General features: G+C 36.5%; 1 protein-coding gene and 1 long non-coding RNA gene across 6 annotated transcripts in view; one reads left to right on the top strand and one right to left on the bottom strand.

Annotated features, from left to right (window-relative positions):
• The window catches only part of LOC106347718, a 28,161-nt gene that overhangs the window by 3,972 nt on the left and 3,793 nt on the right, over positions 1-20,396 (bottom strand). For 2 of the 4 annotated variants that reach the window (XR_007323385.1, XR_007323382.1), the window contains exons 7-9: positions 15,243-15,363; positions 14,569-14,669; positions 9,695-9,795 (exon numbers count right to left, since the gene is read on the bottom strand). This is a non-coding gene — a long non-coding RNA (uncharacterized LOC106347718). Of the gene's footprint in view, positions 1-9,694; positions 9,796-14,568; positions 14,782-15,242; positions 15,364-20,396 lie in introns of all 4 variants that reach the window. The other 2 variants (XR_007323384.1, XR_007323383.1) reach the window with 2 other exon arrangements.
• On the top strand, positions 9,398-11,996 carry LOC111203358 (replication protein A 70 kDa DNA-binding subunit-like). Of its 2 annotated transcripts, none has more exons than XM_048756614.1 (9): positions 9,398-9,516; positions 9,658-9,923; positions 10,000-10,096; positions 10,181-10,305; positions 10,410-10,494; positions 10,580-10,737; positions 10,812-10,970; positions 11,059-11,182; positions 11,282-11,996. In XM_048756614.1, exons 1-6 carry the CDS (start codon positions 9,479-9,481, stop codon positions 10,587-10,589), a joined length of 621 nt encoding a protein of 206 aa, XP_048612571.1. In that variant the 5' UTR covers positions 9,398-9,478; the 3' UTR covers positions 10,590-10,737; positions 10,812-10,970; positions 11,059-11,182; positions 11,282-11,996. The 2 variants fall into 2 exon arrangements, 1 of the variants encoding a protein (XP_048612571.1); XR_007323381.1 differs by lacking the exon at positions 9,398-9,516 and having other exon boundaries at positions 9,766-9,923; positions 11,282-11,497; positions 11,600-11,996.

The following is a 20,396-nucleotide window of genomic DNA, read 5'->3' as shown; positions in this document are numbered from 1 at the left end:
ATTCCCAGGATTTCCGAACAAACCATCGTTCTCAACGTCGGCTATCTATCTCACTTCATTCTCACCGTTGTCGCCGCAGCTTCTTCTAACCCTAGCGCCGCCGATTCCTCTAAACCCTAGCGCCGCCGATTCTCTAAACCCTAGCGCCGCCGCTTCCACTATTTCCGAACAAACCGTCGCCCTCGCCACCGTGGTCACCAACGTTCTCACCGCCGCTTCCTCTAAACACTAGCGCCGCCGCTTCTTCTCTGTAAACCTTAGCGCCGTTTCTCTGTAAACCCTAACGCCGCTAAGTCATCAATCTCGAGGAAAAGATGAACATAAAACGTTGTCTCTATCAATTTACTCATTCTCACCGTTTCACGTTTATTTTTTCAGATCTATAACCGCAATGACGAGTACTCCAACTCCTTCTGCGACTGGAAGACTTGTAAGTAATTTAAGTCGTCTGGAAAGTCTTCCAACTGGACGACTTAGTAGATGACTTAAATATAAGTCGTCCATTTGGAAGACTTTCCAGACGACTTAAATTTAAGTCGTCTACTAAGTCGTCTGGACTTATATTGTTGTCTTTGATTATTTTGCAGACAAAAAGGATGGATATTCCAGAACTCCCCCGTAGGTTATACACATCAGGGGAAGAGCCAGAAGCCCACAATAGCATTTCGTATCATACGGATAACAGCAAGTTGCATACTGCTCTTAGGAAAGCTCTTACTGATGACGAATTTGAAGAGCTCAAGGAGTCGAGTTTGGGAGTTTTCATCAAGTTCAAGGAGCAGGGATTTGGTTGGGCTTCAAGGCTGGTTCACTACATGCTCAGTTTCAAGCTGGACATTAAGAAGAAGTATGAGATGTGGTCTCTCGTTGGTCCAGAACCTTTGAGGTTTTCACTGTTAGAGTTTGAAAACCTCACTGGTCTAAACTGCGAGTACATCGAGGACCTTGAGACACCAAAATGTGACGTTACCCCAGAGATGGTTTCTTTCTGGGGGATGCTGGGAGTTCATCTGGAAGCTGGGCCAACTACTGATCAGATAATAGCAGCACTGAAGAGATGCGGGGATTGGTCCAGGGAAGATCGCAAGCGGCTCGCGTACCTCTCCATCTTCACTGGATTCATTGAAGGGAGAAAGTTTTCAACCGCTACACGATCTACTCTGGCAAGGCTAGTGATGGATTTAGAACGGTTTGAGAATTATCCATGGGGGAGAGTCGCGTTTAAGGTGCTGATGGACTCTTTGTGGAACAAAGAAATTGCTGGCTGTTACACCGTGGATGGGTTTATACAAGTTCTTCAGGTCTGGACGTACACAGCTATGCCGGAATTGGGTGCTAGTATTGGTGGTCCCAGAGCAGACAGTCCGTCTCCACCGATACTGGCTTACGAGGGCAGCAGAGGCCGCAGATCAATGAAAGCTGCTATCTTGAGTCAGGTATTTACTTCAATCCAAAAGACTGCGCAGACGACTTATTATAAGTCGTCTGGAAGGTCGTCCAGCTGGACGACTTATCGGACGACTTATAATAAGTCGTCTGGAAAGTCTTCCCAGCTGGACGACTTATCGGACGACTTAATTAAGTCGTCTGGAAAGTCTTCCATCTGGACGACTTATTAGACGACTTATTATAAGTCGTCTGGAAGGTCTTCCATATGGATGACTTATTAGACGACTTATTATAAGTCGTCTGGAAGGTCTTCCAGCTGGACGACTTATTAGACGACTTATTATAAGTCGTCTAGAAGGTCTTCCAGCTGGACGACTTAGTAGACGACTTATAATTAAGTCGTCTATTTAGTATTTTTTTTCAAATATCTAACTCGATTCTTCTATTTACTGCAGACCCGCGTGATCAACTTTGTTGAGAAGGACATTAGTGAAATGTGGCCAAAATGGGACTCTGAGGTTGAGGACCTGCCCGCGGAGAACATCATTAAAGTCATGTATGAGCGGAGACCGTGGAAGTGGACCATGGATTGCTGGGAAGTCACTGGTACTAAGGTCAATACAAAACCTAAGGTTGTGACTCCATCGAAGAAGGCCAAAGAGATGGTTGTGTTGGAGGAGGAGGAGGAGGAGGAGGAAGACAATCCAAGACCTCGGAAGAAAGCTCGTAAAGAGGCTCCTAAAGTGGCTAGTGAAGAGGCTAGAGAAGAGGCTAGAGGGGTGACCAGAGAGGAGTTGGAAATTATGTTCAAGGGCGTAGCTGACTGCATGAAAAAAGGGTTTAATAAGTGCATGAGGGAGTTTAGGAAGTTGTCCGATAGATTGGAAGCTGTGGAGAAGAAGGTTGGTGTCACCAATCAGGCTACCCCTCCACCTCTAACCAATCAGGCTACCCCTCAAGATAAACAGCCTACCCCTCTTGCCAAAGAAACCGGGGGTAGAAACAAACAGGCTACCCCTCATGCCAATGAAACCGTGGTTAGTAACCAGCCTCCTCCTCATCAAACCAAACAGCAGCCTCCTCCGCCTCAAAAGAAACAGCAGCAGCCTCCTCCTCCTCATCAAACCAAACAGCAGCCTCCTCCTCCTAAAAAAAAACAGCAGCAGCCTCCTCCTCCTCAAAAGAAACAGCCTCCTCAAATCAAAGAGGTTAGTATCAAATCCAGGGTTAACTAGTTGTCCAGACGACTGTAAAAGTTGTCTGGACGACTAGTTGACCCTGGACGACTTAAACGTAAGTTGTCTGGACGACTAGTTGACCACGGAAGACTTAATTTTAAGTCGTCCAGGGTCAACTAGTCGTCCAGACAACTTTTATTTAAGTCGTCCAGGGTTAACTTGTGTGCAACTTTTATTGCAGAGATGGTTGCCGGAGGATACAGCAACCGAGGCGAACTCGGTAAATAAGATCTTACCGGAGGATAAAGCAGATGGTGTCACCTCCAAAGAGATTGTTGCTGTCACTTCCACCGATCACCAACCGAGCCTCGCTTCCACCGATCAACAACCGAGCCTCGCTTCCACCGAGCCAAGCGATCCAGTTTCAGAACCGAGCCTGGTTGTATTGGACAAGCGTGCAAAGAGTAAACGAGCGAAGAAACCTGCTCCCACTGTGAGATCTCCTTATACGGCAGAGAAAAAAAAAGATAAAGTGGCAGCCTATAATCCATTTCCGCCAGTAAACAAAGATAAGTTGAAGGAACTCGCTGATTGGTTGAAAACTGATCCGTAAGTGATTGCTTTACCCATAATAGCTTGATTTAGTCGTCCAAAACTGATTGCTTTTTTGTTTGCAGTCATTATTTAACTAACACCGAGGACAAACCACGTACATCACCAACAAGGTGGTACCACTTCCTCCGGACAGCCAGAGGATGGCTGGAAGACTGCGTAAGTCTTCTGCACACGACTTATATTTAAGTCGTCTGGTAACTTCTAACTTGTTATATTAAATATGCAGCATATAGATGCTTGGATTAATGTGCTAAGGCAGAGGTATCAGGAGAACCCACAAGCTTTCAGGAGCGAGCGAATGTGCTTCCTGGATCACAACTTTTCCCAGTCTTGGAGAGAGCAGTATCAGCTCTTCAAAACATCGGAACCTGATCACAAAGGTTTAGGAAGAGTTCTACCTGGTGGGGCGTCGAATTTTTATGACGGATCAATACCTTCATTTTGCCAATCAAACAAGAAGTGGGGGGAGGACATTGATGATATCTATGCGCCAGTGAACTTGGACGACAAGCATTGGGTTGCTATTTGGATATCGATCCCTAAGAGGCACATAGTCGTCTGGGACAGCATACCTTCATCTAGTGTACCAGACGCATGGGATGCGATAATGGAGCCTTTTCTCCAGATGGTCCCTTATCTGCTTGTTGAGTGCGCAGCCACCGACGAAATACGGGTCAAATACGGGTTGGAGCCATACACATATGAGAGACCGCTGAAAGGTGTACCCACGGCCAACAATGGTGATTGTGGCGTGTACGCTGTAAAGTACATTGAATGTCATGCTCTTGGGGTCTCCTTTGACCCTAAAGACTTTGCTAGGTGCAACGCGAAGAAAATGAGGGATAATATGGCGGTGGATATATGGAAGGAGCTTGTTGATCAGCATCTGAAAGAAAATGTGGATGGTGATAAGTTCGTGGGCATGTATGATTAGATTTGTGTTTGTATTTGAACTTGTCTTTGTATTTGAACATGATTTTTTAACGAGCGAAGTATTTGTATTTCAGCTTGTCTTTGTATAGATTTGTAAATATATAAGTCGTCTGGAAGGTTTTCCAACTGGACGACTTACAAATAAGTCGTCTAGAAGGTTTGGACGACTTATTATAAGTCGTCTGGAAGGTTTTCCAACTGGACGACTTACAAATAAGTCGTCTAGAAGGTTTGGACGACTTGAAGGGATAGTAGAAGGTAGTCTAAAAATAAAATACACTTGAAGGGATAGTAGAAGGTCGTCTAAAAATAAAATACACTGGACGACTTAGTAGAAGGTCGTCTAAAAATAAAATACACTGGACGACTTAGTAGAAGGTCGTCTAAAAATAAAATACACTGGACGACTAAAAATTTAGTCGTCTGGACGGGTAATCAAGACTGGACGACTTAAATTTAGGTCGTCTGGACAACTAGTCAACTGGTTGTGTACATTGTGGTTTCGTATGGCCAGTTTCCTTGCAGTTTGAGCATCTCCGTGCCCTGTGTTTCTTCCTGGGTTTGTGTCCTCTCATCCTAGATAGCTCCAACCAAGATTGCCATCTTGATTTCTTCGGTCTCCCCCGACCACGCTTTAGTTCTGGAGGAAAGCATTCTCGTTCCTCAATATGTTGTGACACGATAGGATATATATTCTCTGAGTATCCTGCATACAGATAATTCTTTGAGTACAGTGGACATACAAGTGTGGAGATATGCAAACCAGCATGTATTCCAGCAGCTATAGCATGAGAGCAAGGTATTTTCTCCACTCCATAGACACCACAATCACACTTTGCATGTTCCAAATCAACCACACAGTCCATTTTGCCACCTTTGACAAAGAAATGCCATCCATCAATTGGTTCGACCGTCATCGTACCCGCTATCTCTTCTCGAACAGCAAGCAAGTATTCAACACCCCCGCTATGTTCAGTTGTGAGACTCAAAGCATCTTGTCTCCTTTTCCAATACCATTTTCCTAACTTCTGCCTTATGAACTCCAGCAGGAACGTAATCGGAAATCCTCTTGCTCGCTTCAGTGCGGAATTAATAGATTCAGCAATGTTGCTTGTTTTTATGTTGAACCTGTTCCCCTTACAATAAACCCTTGACCATAGCCTGACGTCGGCTTTCTCCAAATACGTTGCAAGTTCCGGGTTTGCACTCCGTATCTCAGCCATGTACCGGTCAAAATCGTAAACCGTGTGAGCATAAGCAGCCCCTTTCACCAAGTACATGAGATGTTTCCCTTTAAACTTTTTGACAATGTTATCTTGAAGGTGATAATAACATATTCCTCGGGTTGCCCAAGGAAACACCTTATCACACGCACTTTTAATGGCCTTGTGCCGGTCGGAGACTATCACCAGAGGCTTGTCATGAGATATACAACTAGCCAATTTTGTGAAAAACCATTCCCAAGAAGGTATATCTTCCTCATCCACGATCCCAAAAGCCAATGGGAATATCTGAAAATTGCCATCTTGTGCGGCTGCAACTAACATAGTTCCTCCATACTTTCCACTTAGGTGAGTTCCATCCACCACAATGACCCTTCTCTGATACTTAAAACCTTTGATAGAAGCTCCAAAAGAGAGAAATAGATACTTAAATCTTTTCATAGAATCAAGTTCTATCGCCGTGATAGAATCAGGATTTGCAATGGAGATTTGCTCGAGATATGATGCCAGACGCGAATACCCTTCTTCTGCTGATCCTCTCACCAATCTTTGTGCATATAACAGTGCTCTGTATGAAGTGGTGTAATCAAGCGCCATGCCAAACATGTTCCTCATTGCATCAGTGATATGCTGCGGAGTTATCCCATCAATGATTCCAACACGATCAATGAAAAGACTACCTACATACTTCGGAGTACAGTGTCTCCGCTGAGCGATTCGGTCTCCCGCTGAGCATAAATGTTTTTCCACATACTTTGTTACCCAAAACGTGTTTGTCCCATGTTTGACACTCGCTCTGACCTTCCATCCACAATAGCTAACCGGACATGTTGCCACAACGAGAGTTTTCGTTGATTTGTATAATCTGAAAGAAAACTTACCCCTCACTGCTGCCAACCGCAGCTCTGAAAGCAGTGCACCCTTGCTAACAAAACTCTGGTTGACATAGATACTGGTACCATTCGATTTTCCTCCTTCAATAGCATTTGTCTTAGCATATGTCTTTTGGATTTCTTCAAAACAAATATTATCATCATCTTCCTCGTCCTCATCTGGAACCTTTCCATAAAGACTGTAATCCCCACCATTCTGATCCGTTTCACCAACAATAGAATTATCAGCATCCTCCTCCCCATTTTCCTCCTCCCCATCTTGATTTTCATCTTCAACAAACTCATTATCACCAACATCTTCAAAACATTCATCAGCTTCATCATCATCACCAACATCTTCTTCCCATTCACCAGCTTCATCATCATCACCAACATCTTCTTCCCATTCACCAGCTTCATCATTATCACCAACATCTTTTTCCCATTCACCAGCTTCATCAATATCCCTTTTCTCTGAAACCGTTTCGACCTTGCTGCGGCTTGATACACAAAGACATACTCTATGGGTTTTGAGTATCTCCAGCAAGTTTCGAACTTGTCTATCACTTGTAACATGAATGGGAAGACTGCCTGGAGCCATCATCATTTCTGCTGGTAATGAGTAGCTAATCTCCACACTCACTGTTCTCATGTCCAGGTTATAATCTTCTTGAGCCATTGCAACAAGTTCAGCATGTGTTGAATCTTCATTCAATAAAAACAATCTTGCTCCTTTGAGATCATCAACCACAAAATCCCAACGGAAATCTCTCAACAACCATTCTCCATACACTGCATGTAACTGAAAAATCATCTGCAAATATTCAAAATAAAACACATTAGTAAACATAGAGAAAATGAAGAAGTTCAATAAACATTGCCGCAGACGACTTAGCATTAAGTCGTCCAGAAGACTTAAAGGTAAGTCGTCTAAAGAGGTCACTTTTGCAATTGAAAATTAAAAGGGACGACTTAATTCTAAGTCGTCCGGCTTTGTTTGTTAAAAAAAAAACTTCAGACGACTTATATATAAGTCGTCTACGAGAAACGGGCTAGTTTTGCATTTGACCGAATCGTGTCAGATCTTTGACTATTTCTGGACGACTTATAATTCAGTCGTCTCTGGGAAAGTTAAAATTTCAATATTTTATGAAAACTTGACGACTTACGTGTAAGTCGTCCTAGGTTAGTTTTGTAATTGAAAAATAAAACTTGAAATTTAACTTTCTCCAGACGACTTAGATGAAAGTCGTCCAGCTAAACGACTTAATTTAAGGTCGTCCGGGATAAGCAAGGTTTGACCAGAAAATTGGGAAAAATTCTGGACGACTTTGCTTTCCCCGGACGACTTTAAATTAAGTCTTCTGGAGGGACGACTTTATATTAAGTCGTCTGGTTAAAGTTAAATTATGAAGTTTTATTTTTCAATTACAAAACTAACCTAGGACGACTTACACGTAAGTCGTCAAGTTTTCATAAAATATTGAAATTTTAACTTTCCCAGAGACGACTGAATTATAAGTCGTCCAGAAATAGTCAAAGATCTGACACGATTCGGTCAAATGCAAAACTAGCCCGTTTCTCGTAGACGACGTATATATAAGTCGTCTGGAGTGTTTTTTTTTAACAAACAAAGCTGGACGACTTAATTTAAGTCGTCCGTTTGACCAGAAGACTCATCAGTAAGTCTTCTACATACAGATGACTTACTAGTAAGTCTTCTACGCGAACAGATCTTGAAAAAAAATTCAAATTCGTACCTTAAACTAGGTGAGATGACTTCGTTTGCACACAGGGTCTTCTCCAACCACCCAGAACCTCAAACGAAAGCAACCGTAAGTCAAAACGAAAGAAATATGGCTCTGTCAACCATAGCCCATATTTTGAATCAAAAGCTTGAGTTTTTTGGATGAATATAGAGAGAAAGTGAAAGAAATGTTGTTTTTAGTTCATAACAATTGAAACAGAGAGAGTGTAAAGAGATTTACGTGCATTAAAGGGCATTAAAAGCTCCAAACAGTTCGTACAAGGTTGTTGCCACTATTCATTGCAGTGGCAATATTGTAAATACTTGAAGAAGATGAGGTTGAGACAGTAAAGAAGCCATTTTTGAAAAAAAAAAAAAAAATATTAATGGCATTTTCGTAGATAAAATGCAGGTGTGGGGTTAAAATCTCAAAAAAAAAGGAGTCAAAAGAAAAGGTTAGTTTTCTGTTTGACTCCAAGTTTTGAGTCACTTTTGCAAAAAGCCCATATATTGTATACTTTACATGAAATGAAATATAATGTTTCTAAGTCAGTGCTAATCACAAAAAAATTGAAACTAAATCGCAAAATACAGATGCTGAACCATAATAATAGTTTAGGATTCGCTTCACCATTTACATTACACTACTTATTCTTTAGGTTCTCTTCCTTATAACCTAAACCCCAAAATACAATACCTAAACTGTTAACTCATTTTATATCATTTACTGATTAATATCTGTCAAAAATTAGCTCAACAAACTGTAGATAAGATAAGTTTTGTTAGTCGATATTAATCACAGAAAAATCTTATGCTTATTCTAATTTTACGAAAGATTTGTCTTTTAATTTTTTTAATAACGAATTTAAAGTTGTTACAATACCGGAATATTAAAAAAATGAAAATATCCAAGGGTATATTCCATATAATTTACAAACCAAGATCTGTAACGAATTTAATCCAAGGGTATATTCCATATCCAAGTTTTTTAATAACGAATTTAAAGTAGATGAATATACTTTGTTCCAACAGAAATGTAAATGCAACACAAAAAATAGAAAATCTCGCTAACAATATTCAATCCTACTGGTCTCCTTTAGTTAAATTCGTTAATATTATGCAATCCTACCGGTTTCCTTAGTTAAAGACTTTAGATATCACCTAAAATCTTTTTTTGCTAACAAAATAGAAAAAATCTCGCTAACTTGGCCATCAAGGATATATATCACCTAAAATCTTTTTTTGCTTGATTACTACTCTTGTGATTTCCTTAACTGATCACTTAGAATATCCAATATATTATTCTCGGTGACCTATATTGAACATCAAGTTAGCGAGCACTATATATACACCCCAACATCCTCTATTGTTTCTCACATCTAATCATACCTACATCCCTCGAAAAACCTAGAATGTCTTCAATCATGCAAGTCACTTCTTTGAAAGATGTGAAACCCTTCAAGAGTGGTTGGAAAGTGCATGTGAAAGTGTTGCACACTTGGAAGCAATACAACGCAGTGCATGGTGACACCCTTGAGATTGTGCTATCCGATGATAATGTGAGTCTTGTGTTATGCGTGAGTTTTTAATAGTGTTTTCTTCATTTTATAGTTTTAAGTTTCCAAGGGAAAAATGCATGTATCGATCTATAGTTTTAATCTCGTGCCAAATAACTAATCAATGTTTAATGAATATACAAGGGAAAAAAAAATCCATGCCTCGTGCAAGAAGACTTACATGGAGAGTAAAGGACGCCTTCTTCCAGTTGGAGCATGGAGGTGGATTCAGAATTTCAGCCTCAGTCCTGCAAATGGATGCTATCGATCAACCGATCATTCCTACAAAATGAGTTTCGTTCAGAATAGAACAATCACGAAATCTCCTCTTGTGAATGAAGACATGTTCTTAAGTTTGGTGGACTTTCAGTCAGTTTTGAGTGGATCACTCAACCCAAATTTCCTCATTGGTAACTTATAAATCAATTTTTTTTGTTACGTTTTGAATACATTGCAAAATCGCTGATTCTTAAAACTATTTTGCAGATGTGATTGGTCAGGTTATGGAATTGGGAGACCTTGAAACTATCCAAGTCGTAGGGAAACCAAGAAGGAAAGTGGAGTTTACACTTCGCGACATCAAGTAAGTAATTTTCCAGGGTTTATATAAATTTTATTTCATATCTAATTCATATTAATTCAATACATATTCTACTTTAAATTATAGTGACTCCAGTGTTCCCTGTTGTCTCTGGGGCAAAATTTCTGAGGTCCTCTATGAGGGTTGCAGCAAAGAAGAAGAGGGTAAACCCATATGTCTAATCAGGTTTGCAAAGATCGGGAGATACAGAGGTATACTCTTTTCAAGTCTATGAAATTAAAGAAAATTGTAAATTATTATATTCAATTGGATTGTTAACCGTTTCATAATATACATTGCTATATATTGTTGTCAGGTGAACTCCAAATCACCAATGCATTTGAGGCATCACAGCTCTTGATTAATCCTTCAATTCCAGAGACTGATGCCTTCAAACAAATGTGGTGTTCTGTTTCGTCTTATCTATTTTAGCTTGTGTCTATACATGTTTTTTCTTGAACTGTTAATCATTATGTTGTTTATTAGCATGTGTTAGGTTTGTTGATGAGGATAAACCCCTCGCCCTATGGGAGTCTAATGATGAGAAACTTGAGTTGGATGATATGAGAAGTATCCAAGACAAGCGTGACAAATGGTTACTCTTTCCCAAAAGAACCATTCGTGAAATACTTGAGTCAACTCAGGTACGGGACTTAATTTTAAGAATTTTTCCTCTGTGAAAATTATAATATACACTGACAAGTCGGGTGGTTATCAGGTTGAAAAGTGCTTGGTCATCTGCACAGTCTATGCAATTGACTCAGACTGAGGTGGTAAAAGTGGGAACTTTGGTGAAAACTCTTCATGGTAAAGAGATCACTACCCATATCTGGTGGTGTGAGGTGTGCAAAGAGAATGTCTCTAATGTGTCTCCAAGGTGAGTCTTTTTTAATCGTATAAGTTACTCTTTCTAATCAAGAAGCAACTCTCACTTTGTGTTATCTTATTGTTGGTGTTGTGTGAAGGTTTAAACTGCATTTGATGGTTAAGGATGATACAGGAGAAACAAAATTGATGCTTCTTGATCTCATTGCCAAAGGAATGATCATTGAATCGGCAATGAAACTGCTGAATGGAACATTCGATGAGGTGTGATTTTAAAACTGTGTATTATTGATATTTCTCCTGAGGCTGAAATAGATAGAGTTGTGTGTTACTAATTTTTTTAATGCTTCTTTTGTAATTAAGCTCGAGGATCCTACAGATTTGCCTGATGCCATCCTTGCTGTTGTTGGAAAGACATTCACATTTGGAATTTCTGTTGAAAAAGAACATGTTTTGTATGGATCTGAGATTTACAAGGTTGGGAAAATCTTTAAAGACAGAATGGTTGCTTTAACCGATTCAGTTAAACTAGAGAATTCTCAGACTGATTGAATATTGACTCTTACAAGTGGTGAAGAGGTATGATTGTATGTTTTATTTTATCTAAGATTCACTTCATATACATGAGAACGTTGTATTATTAATTACGAGTCTTACTAAAACTATTTTGTTATATTTTAGAACTCTGTTAGACTCACTGAGAGTCAGGAACACACTGATGGAATGTTCACACCATCCACAAAGAGAAAGGAAGCATGGAATGATCCACCAGCAGATCTAACTTCGCACACCAAGAAATTGTGCTCAAAAGCTATCAAGGTGGAGAAGATGAATGATTTGGAGGCTGAAGCAAACAAGAATACCTAAATCATGGATTCTGAAGTTTCTATATTTATTGTTTGGTTTTATGTTTTAATAATTTTCTGAAGCAATTTGGTTTTTGGTTTTTTTACTTATTGTTAGGCTTTTTTTAAATTTTATGTCATTGTTTTACGTTAAACTCTTTATAATAAAGTATGCTTCAGATAGTTTCTTATCCTTTGTTTTCTTTTTCTTGATTATAGTTATCTTGCTTTTGATTCCCAATTACCATTGTCTCTGCAATTAATTAATCTATAAAATAATATATGATAATTATTGGGAAACACTTCGGTTAGTAATCCTAACGATTTTACGATGCACGTGGATTTTATCAGATTCATAAGTATATTCTATATTTTCAGTAGTTTTCCAAATGTTTATAAAATTATCTCCTAATTAACTGGGCAAAGGTTTTTTTGTTAATGCACTATATAGTACAACTTGACCATCAAGGATGTGTGTTACCTAAAGATAGGATCTTTACATGAAGATATTACCAAGATAATCCCTTATATATTAATTGAGAAACATTACAACCTTTAAGTGTAGCAACGTGTCATCACCAGAATGAAATTCAGAATCCTTAAAAAATATGTTGGTCCAATTAAGTATATATTATACTTTTCATTAAACTAATCATAAAATTAATTAAAGTGTACAATTACTATTTTATTTTCTTTTCTTAAATAAAATCTACGGAATTACCAAACATGACTAATATATATATATATGAAAAATTAATGATTATAATAATAAAGATTTGATAACAATTTATATCTCATCCATTGTTTTAGTTTAATTTTATATTATTAAAATAAATTAAACAATCAAATAAGCTATAAAATTAAAATATAGATTTTTTCGTATAAGTTATATTTTGAATTTTTAAAAACGACAAAATTATTAAAAATATTAAAATTATTATGTAAAAAATTAATGATCAATGGTTTAGCATCCCCTATATATTAATAGGGAAACATTTAAAAAGTTTAGAACTTGTAGTTAATAATTAAAAATATTTCGTGCTAGGTTGTCACGTAACTGGAATGTTAATTTGTTGACGTGGCGACTTGAAAATCAATTGAGAATTTTGTTAGTATAAAATTAAATTGCTAAAGAATGTTATATTATATAGTATGTCCATTATGTACCATTCATTTATCAAATTGAAATTTATTATATATTATTTCCTTAAATAAAACCTTCAGAAGTACCTTATGTGATTATGATATATATAATAAATAATGATTTTAAATAATGAAGATTTGCTAATAATCTGTATATTTTTTATTATTTTTGTTTAATTCTTTATTATTAAAATAAATTACACAATTACATTAATCATATATTAAAAATTTAGATTTTTTTTGTATATGTTGTATTTTGAATTTTTTAAAATGAGTATAAATTACTAAATCTATTAAAAGCCTCACATAAACTTTTGTGATCAATGTTTAAAATTTTTATATAATAAGATACAATGATAATAAAATCATATAACCAAATAATTTTATTTTAATAGGTGTTTATGTTAATATATTTCATATCGTTTAAATTTAATTATATATCATATACGATAGATAAGATTAATTGTTTAGATTTATTTATTCTAAAATGATTGCGAATATACAAGAGCAGTTATTTGATTTATATATGCAGGCCAATTTATTAAATAATAGTAATTGATTTCTTAGTTATTTAATATATAATTATTATTTTATTATTTCATAATATGCACAAAAATATAAAATAAGTAAAAAATATAAAATATTTATTTTGCACAAGGCGCAGATCTTAACTTAAGTATGTATCTCTTTAATAATTTTGAATCTTAAACACTTTCTAAATCTCAGGCCAAAATAAAATAAAGAAATGAGAATAGACTCAAAAATTAATATTTATATCGAGCAAATAACCAAAATGACACAAAACTGAGAAAACTATTGAAGATAGATAGGATTGACACGTGAACGTAAACCTCTCATAACCATAATTAACTTTTAAATTGCTAAATCATGATATAAAACCGAGCTGTCATAGTTCCATTGTAACCAAATAGTAGGCATGAGATTCTTCGACCTAAACGTTAGGTTTTTATGTGATAAATAATTTTTTGACCTAAAATATTTTTAAAAATGGGACCGTTCATTAGTAAACAAATTATGTAGTTAACAAAAAAGTTTTTTAAAATTTTTTTAAAGGTCAAAAATATTAATTCGAGCAATAATATAAATTTTATTTTCCATACGATATTTCTTAAATAATTTTCATATGAATTTACCCTGCGCAAGGCGCAGGTCTTATCCTAGTATATAAATATTTCTCAGATCTCGCTAAGAATATCTTTTAAAAACTGATTTTGTTTGATCCCTACTCTAGAGATTTCCTTAACTGAAACCGAATATGGAAGATTTTTTGACGGCGACCTTTAGTATCAAGTTAACCTAATACTATATATTAACCCCAAACACTCTCTAATGTTTCTCACAAAATCAGAATAGCTACAATATCGGAAAAAAAAACTAAAATATCTTCAATAATGCAAGTAACTTCTTTGAACGATGCAAAACCCTTTGAGAATGGTTGGAAAGTACACGTGAAGCATTACATCGCAGTGCACGGAGACACCCTTGAGATCGTGATTACCGATGAATATGTGAGTTTTGTGCTTATACGTGTTTTGTTAGTAGTTTTAATTCTATAGTTTTTTGAGCATGTTCTCTAACTGTGAATTATTCAATTTTTAATGCATGTAAAATAAAATCTTTGCCTCTTGCAAGAAGACTTACATGGAGATTAAAGGATGCCTTCTTCCTGTTGAAGTCCGGAGGCACTTTCAGAATATCGGCCTCAGTCCTGCAACTGGATCCTATCAATCAACCGACCATTCCTACAAAATGACTATCGTTCAGAAACTCAAATATGCTCCACGAAATGTGGAAGAAGCTTTCTACTTGCGTTCCTTGCTAAACATTGTCAGAGGTCCGACATCTTTTGAGGACCTAAAAATATTTAAAGGTGTTATTTATCGTGGATATAGAGAGACATGTTTTGCAAGAGGAATTTATCCTCATACTTGCGCCATGTACAAGTGATCATGTTGATGTGTGGTGGATAGCAGTTTAGGTGATATTGTGATTTCCATGAAACTGGGCTGAAGGTCGTACAAGGTGGAGAAGATGAATGATTCAGAAATTTCTATATAAATTGTTTGGTTTATGGTTTTATTATTTTCTGACCAACTCGTGTTTAGGTTATTTTAATTATTGTTTTGGCTTTATTAAAATTTATTAATATCATTACAAAAAACTCTTTATAATTTATTATGCTTCAGGTTACTTATGTGTACTGATAAATCAACCAAACATCTAAACTGCTATCAAATTTCGATTAGTTCCCTAACTACCATTGTTTTTGACATTGTAAACCTATATTAAATTGAGTATAATGATAATACACTTACTTTACCAATTTTAGTTAATTTTGATATTTGCGGAATATGAATGATCGAGAAGCCATGTTTCCATATCCTTTTCATCGGCATATATCTTGCCATTCAAGTAAGAGTCTCCTGGATAAGTTACCTGCCAAATTAATTGATGAAGGTTAGCATATACGATATACATTCAATAAATGTTTTCATATCCAGCATGGCGAAATTTATAAAATATCTATACTTATATAAGATATACAATCAATAAGATTGTGCACAAAATCCTTCACAAGATATGATCCTATATTTCAATAACTAAATCTATCAAATCCTACCAATAAGAAAATAACGCAGACTGAAAGGTTTCAGCAGGAAAACATGAAAGATACAACCAAAAAAACAGTACCTACTGGATCTACCACTAAGAGGAAACGAACTACAAAGGACAATGAAACGATTGTTAACAATGAGAATTCAGCAATCTTGTGTAAGTCAGACTTTCCAAAATGTATAGATTTAATATATGACTCAGTTCATAAATAATCGTTCGTTCCTTTTTATGATATGCTTGACTAAGCACAAGCAAACATGGCGTCAACTCCAATTTTAACAAGTAAAGCGAGAAGTGCAATTGATAAGGAGAATATATTGGTTCATTCAACAACTAAGCCTAATGTAACTCAAGGAAACCCTATTCCCCCTGCTAAGAGGTTAAGAAGGAATGAATTTGTTGAGTGTAAGTCGTCAATGCGATCTTCAATTTTAATAGGAGTTACTTTCATAACTTACAGTTTTATCGATGAAGTAGTTTTGACTCTGTTTCTTTTTGTCGTTTCAAAGCTCAACCTAAAATTCAGACACCACCAAGTTCTTTTCCTTCAAGCTCAATATCTCAAGGTTCTCATTTTATGAGAGAGAGAACAATGACAAACAATGAAGGACAACATATGCATTCCCAAACTTATTCAAATCAACACATGAATTCTTCGCCATTGAATAGGGGAATTCACAGTGTTCTATCTGATGTTACCAATGTAATTCCTTCTGTAAGGACAGAGACACATCAATCTGGTCTGACTCCTACCTTGGAGACAACTACAAAGAATACAAGATTTCAATCTGATGGAACTAGAACAAATGATTTTTTTTCCTGTAAGTCGTCAACGTGTTTTAAATTTGTATGGGACTCTCTTTCATAACTTGCTTTTTTCTTTTCTGGTGTAATTAAAGTATGGTTCTTTATGTCATTTTGAAGCGCGATCTAACATACATGCACCACCAAGTTTTTTAACTACAAGCTCAATACCTCTATCTGATACTACCAATGTTTGGCCTTCTATAAGGCCACACGCACAACAATCTGTTCGGACTCCTACCTTTGATTCATCTAAGTCCAGATTAACAGCCAAAGGTGATTCTTATGATAGTGTTTTTGAATTACCTTTTTATACTTCTTTTGCTGTAATCGTGGTGTTTAAATTTATGATGGTATAAGCTATCAAATCTGTCTGTTTTCAGATAAAAGAAAAGGAAAAGTAGTTGCATCTGGAAAAAGAGCAAAAACAAATCATGGTATGTTGTGTATGGTGGTATAAGCTATCAATTCTGTCTGTTTTTGTTGACAATATACATCATATGTAACTGATCTATCTTTTAAAGCAATCAAAGAACCCTTAGTTGGTGTTGATGGTGATGGATACTCGAGTGAAGAAAATGATGAGTCAATATATCGTGATTACGAGGGTATTTTATACTGCTCTATCCTTAGATAGTTTAAGGTTATTTAATGTTTGAACTACAGAAAAAAATTCACATGTTAACATGAAATGTTATAAATACCCAGGTGCATCTGAGGAGTATGGAGAACAACATTATGATTGCAGTAGTGAAGAAAGTGACATAGAGTCAAAACTAAGAGTGAATTTTAACGATAAGTCTAAAGAACGGGACATTGTTGCACCCGCCAACAGTACTACTTCTTCCAAGGGGAAAAACAGTAGGCTAAATAAAATACATATTTATATCTACATATATGATGTGGTTTTCAACAGTATTTAACAATAGATTTGGGATCTTATTTTGTGATATAGGATACATTGACGAAGGTGATGCCACATATAAATGTGATCATTGTGGGGCTATCATGTGGTATGGTGAGCGTATAAACAGGAAAAGATATGCCCGTAAACCTAAATTTTCTATGTGTTGTGGGCACGGTCAGGTTCAGCTGCCACTTTTAAAGCAATCCCCAGATATATTGAAAATATTGCTGACAGAGGATGATGAAATGAGTAGATATTTTCGTGAAAATATCAGAGTTATCAACATAGTTTTCTCATTTACATCTCTTGGTGGGAAAGTAGACCGCTCTGTTCAAAAAGGTATTGGTCCTCAAATGTTTCAGCTTCAAGGAGAGAACTACCATTTGATGGGTAGTCTAAAGCCACCAGAAGGTGAACCTAAGTTTGGTCAGCTTTATATTGTCGACACAGAAAATGAGATAGTCAACCGAGCTGGTATTGTTGGGTATATAGTTTTCCCATTTTCTAGCCAGTTTGAGTTATGAAGTTAAGTAATCAACCGGTGAGAACTAATCTGTGGAATTATGTTTGTATTTTTTGCAGGAAATATAAGAAATCAGCTGAAAAGACAAGGAAAGAGGAACTTATGAAGAAAGTTATAGAGACGTTAATGGCTATGCTAGACGAGTGCAACCCATATGTCCATCAATTTAGATCAGCTCGTGATCGTTTTGACACTAATCCTGACGAGACATTTCATATGCATATTATTAGTAGTCGAGAGAAAGATGGAAGGACATATGACACTCCCACTGCATCTGAAGTAGCTGCACTAATTCCTGGAGATTTCAATTTGGAGATGGATAAAAGAGATATTGTGTTGCAAAAGAAACAAACTGGATGGCTTAGGAGGATTAGTGAAATTCATTCTGCTTATTTGGCTCTTCACTATCCTCTCATATTTACATACGGTGAAGATGGGTTCAGACTAGGGATTAAAAAGAGAGCAACAGATGCAACAGCAAAACTAAAGAGGCAGACTATCAGCATGAGACAGTGGTATGCTTTTCGTTTGCAGGAAAGAGAGAATGAGTGTCATACTCTATTGCATTCTAAAAGATTGTTTCAACAATTTTTGGTTGATGGTTATACTACTATAGAGTCAAACCGGTTATTTTATCTAAGGATGAACCAAAAAAAGCCTCAGATCGGACAGCTATGACTCTATCCAACAAGCTGAAAATGCTTGCAAAACTGATATGCATGAGCAAGGAAGTCGACTTTTGCTACCAGCGTCATTCACAGGAGGACCAAGATACATGAAGAACATGTATTTAGATGCAATGGCTATCTGTAGACATATTGGGTTTCCTGATCTCTTTATAACTTTTACATGCAATCCAAAATGGCCTGAAGTCACCAGGTATCTACAACCGAGAAAGCTTGCTGCTGAAGATAGGCCTGAAATTCTTTGCAGACTGTTTAAAATCAAATTGAAATCTCTTATGACAGATTTAACAGATAAGCAGCTATTGGGCAAGACTGTTTCAGGTGGTTTACTCTTGACGTTTTGAGTCTTATATGTTTTCGTGATGTAACAAATTATTCTAACTGTTTTTTTTTTTTTTGCAGCAATGTATACAATTGCATTTCGGAAACGTGGTCTACCCATGCACACATTCTGTTATTCATGCATCTCTAAATCCAAAATTTCTACAACCGATGACATTGACAAAATCATCTCAGCAGAAATTCCAGATAAAGAAAAAGAGCCAGAGCTTTATGAAGTAGTGAAGGATATGATGATTCATGGTCCTTGTGGAGCTGTTAACATGAATTTCCCATGCATGGAGAATGGGTAATGTTCCAAGCAATATCCTAAGTCTCATGTTGAAAAAACATATGTTAACAAGGAAGGTTTTCCTGTTTATAAAAGAAGAAAAGAAGGGAATGGCTATATAGAGAAAAAAGGCTTCAAGTGTGACAACACATATGTCATACCCTATAACAAAGAGTTGTCTCTTCGGTATCGAGCTCATATTAATGTGGAATGGTGCAATCAGACTGGTTCGATAAAATACTTATTCAAGTATATTAATAAAGGACAAGATCGTGTTACCATTGCTGTTGAACCTCCGGATAAGAATGTGCCTAAAGAAAAAAGTTCTGTAACTGCAGGTGATTATTGTGCATTTGAAGTACTTCTTTAACTATTGTTATCGTTGTGCATTTTAAAGTACTTATTCAACAGCTCTATAGTTACGAAGTTGCTTTTTGTTTTTTCAGATAACGGTGCGTCCAAGGAGCAGACTGCCCCAAATGCAGAACCAAACGAAGAGAGTAAAAATGAGATCAAAGACTTCTTTAACTGCAGGTAAAAATGATAACCAAAGAGTTTATGGCTTCTAATTCGATTTTATATGCTGATAACTAAATATATTAATCAAATTTTTGTTACAGATATGTCTCAGAAAATGAAGGTGGTTGGAGGATCTTTAAGTTCCCAATACATTACAGATCAACACCAGTTGAGAGAATACAATTTCATATACCAGGAAAACAGATCATTTTTTTAAGGATGATGACACATACGAAGAAGTGACCAGCCGAAAGCTTATCGATAATACCATGTTTATGGGCTGGTTCGAATTTTGCAAGGTTAGTGAAGTTGCTCGAACACTCACTTTAGCTGAAATTCCAACAATGTTTACTTGGAATAAAAAGGAAAAAAAGTTTCATGAAAGAAAGAAAGGATTTAGTATTGGGAGAATCAATTATGCTCCACGAAAGATTGAACAAGCTTTCTACTTGCGTGTCTTTCTAAACATTGTCAAAGGGCCTACTTCTTTTGAGGACATAAAAACATTTAACGGTGTTCTTTATCCTGGATATAAAGAGACATGTTTTGCAAGGGGACTTCTCAAAGATGATCAGGAATATATAGATGACATAGTGAGGATAAGTTTTACTGGTTCTGCATCATACTTGTGCCATGTATTTGTGATCATGTTGATGTCTGGTACTTTGTTTAAGCCTGAAGATGTTTGGGAGAAGACTTGGGAGGTCCTTTGTGAGGACATTCAACATAAACGAAAACAGCAACTGCATCGACCAGGTAATATATCTGAATTATTTTTCAACAGAAGCGTGTATTATATTACAA

The sequence above is a fragment of the Brassica napus genome, chromosome C5 (assembly GCF_020379485.1).
Source record: "Brassica napus cultivar Da-Ae chromosome C5, Da-Ae, whole genome shotgun sequence".
In the NCBI taxonomy this organism is placed as follows: domain Eukaryota; kingdom Viridiplantae; phylum Streptophyta; class Magnoliopsida; order Brassicales; family Brassicaceae; genus Brassica; species Brassica napus.
The sequence above is the reverse complement of the archived record's forward strand: the minus strand, read 5'-3'. Positions and strand labels throughout refer to the sequence as shown.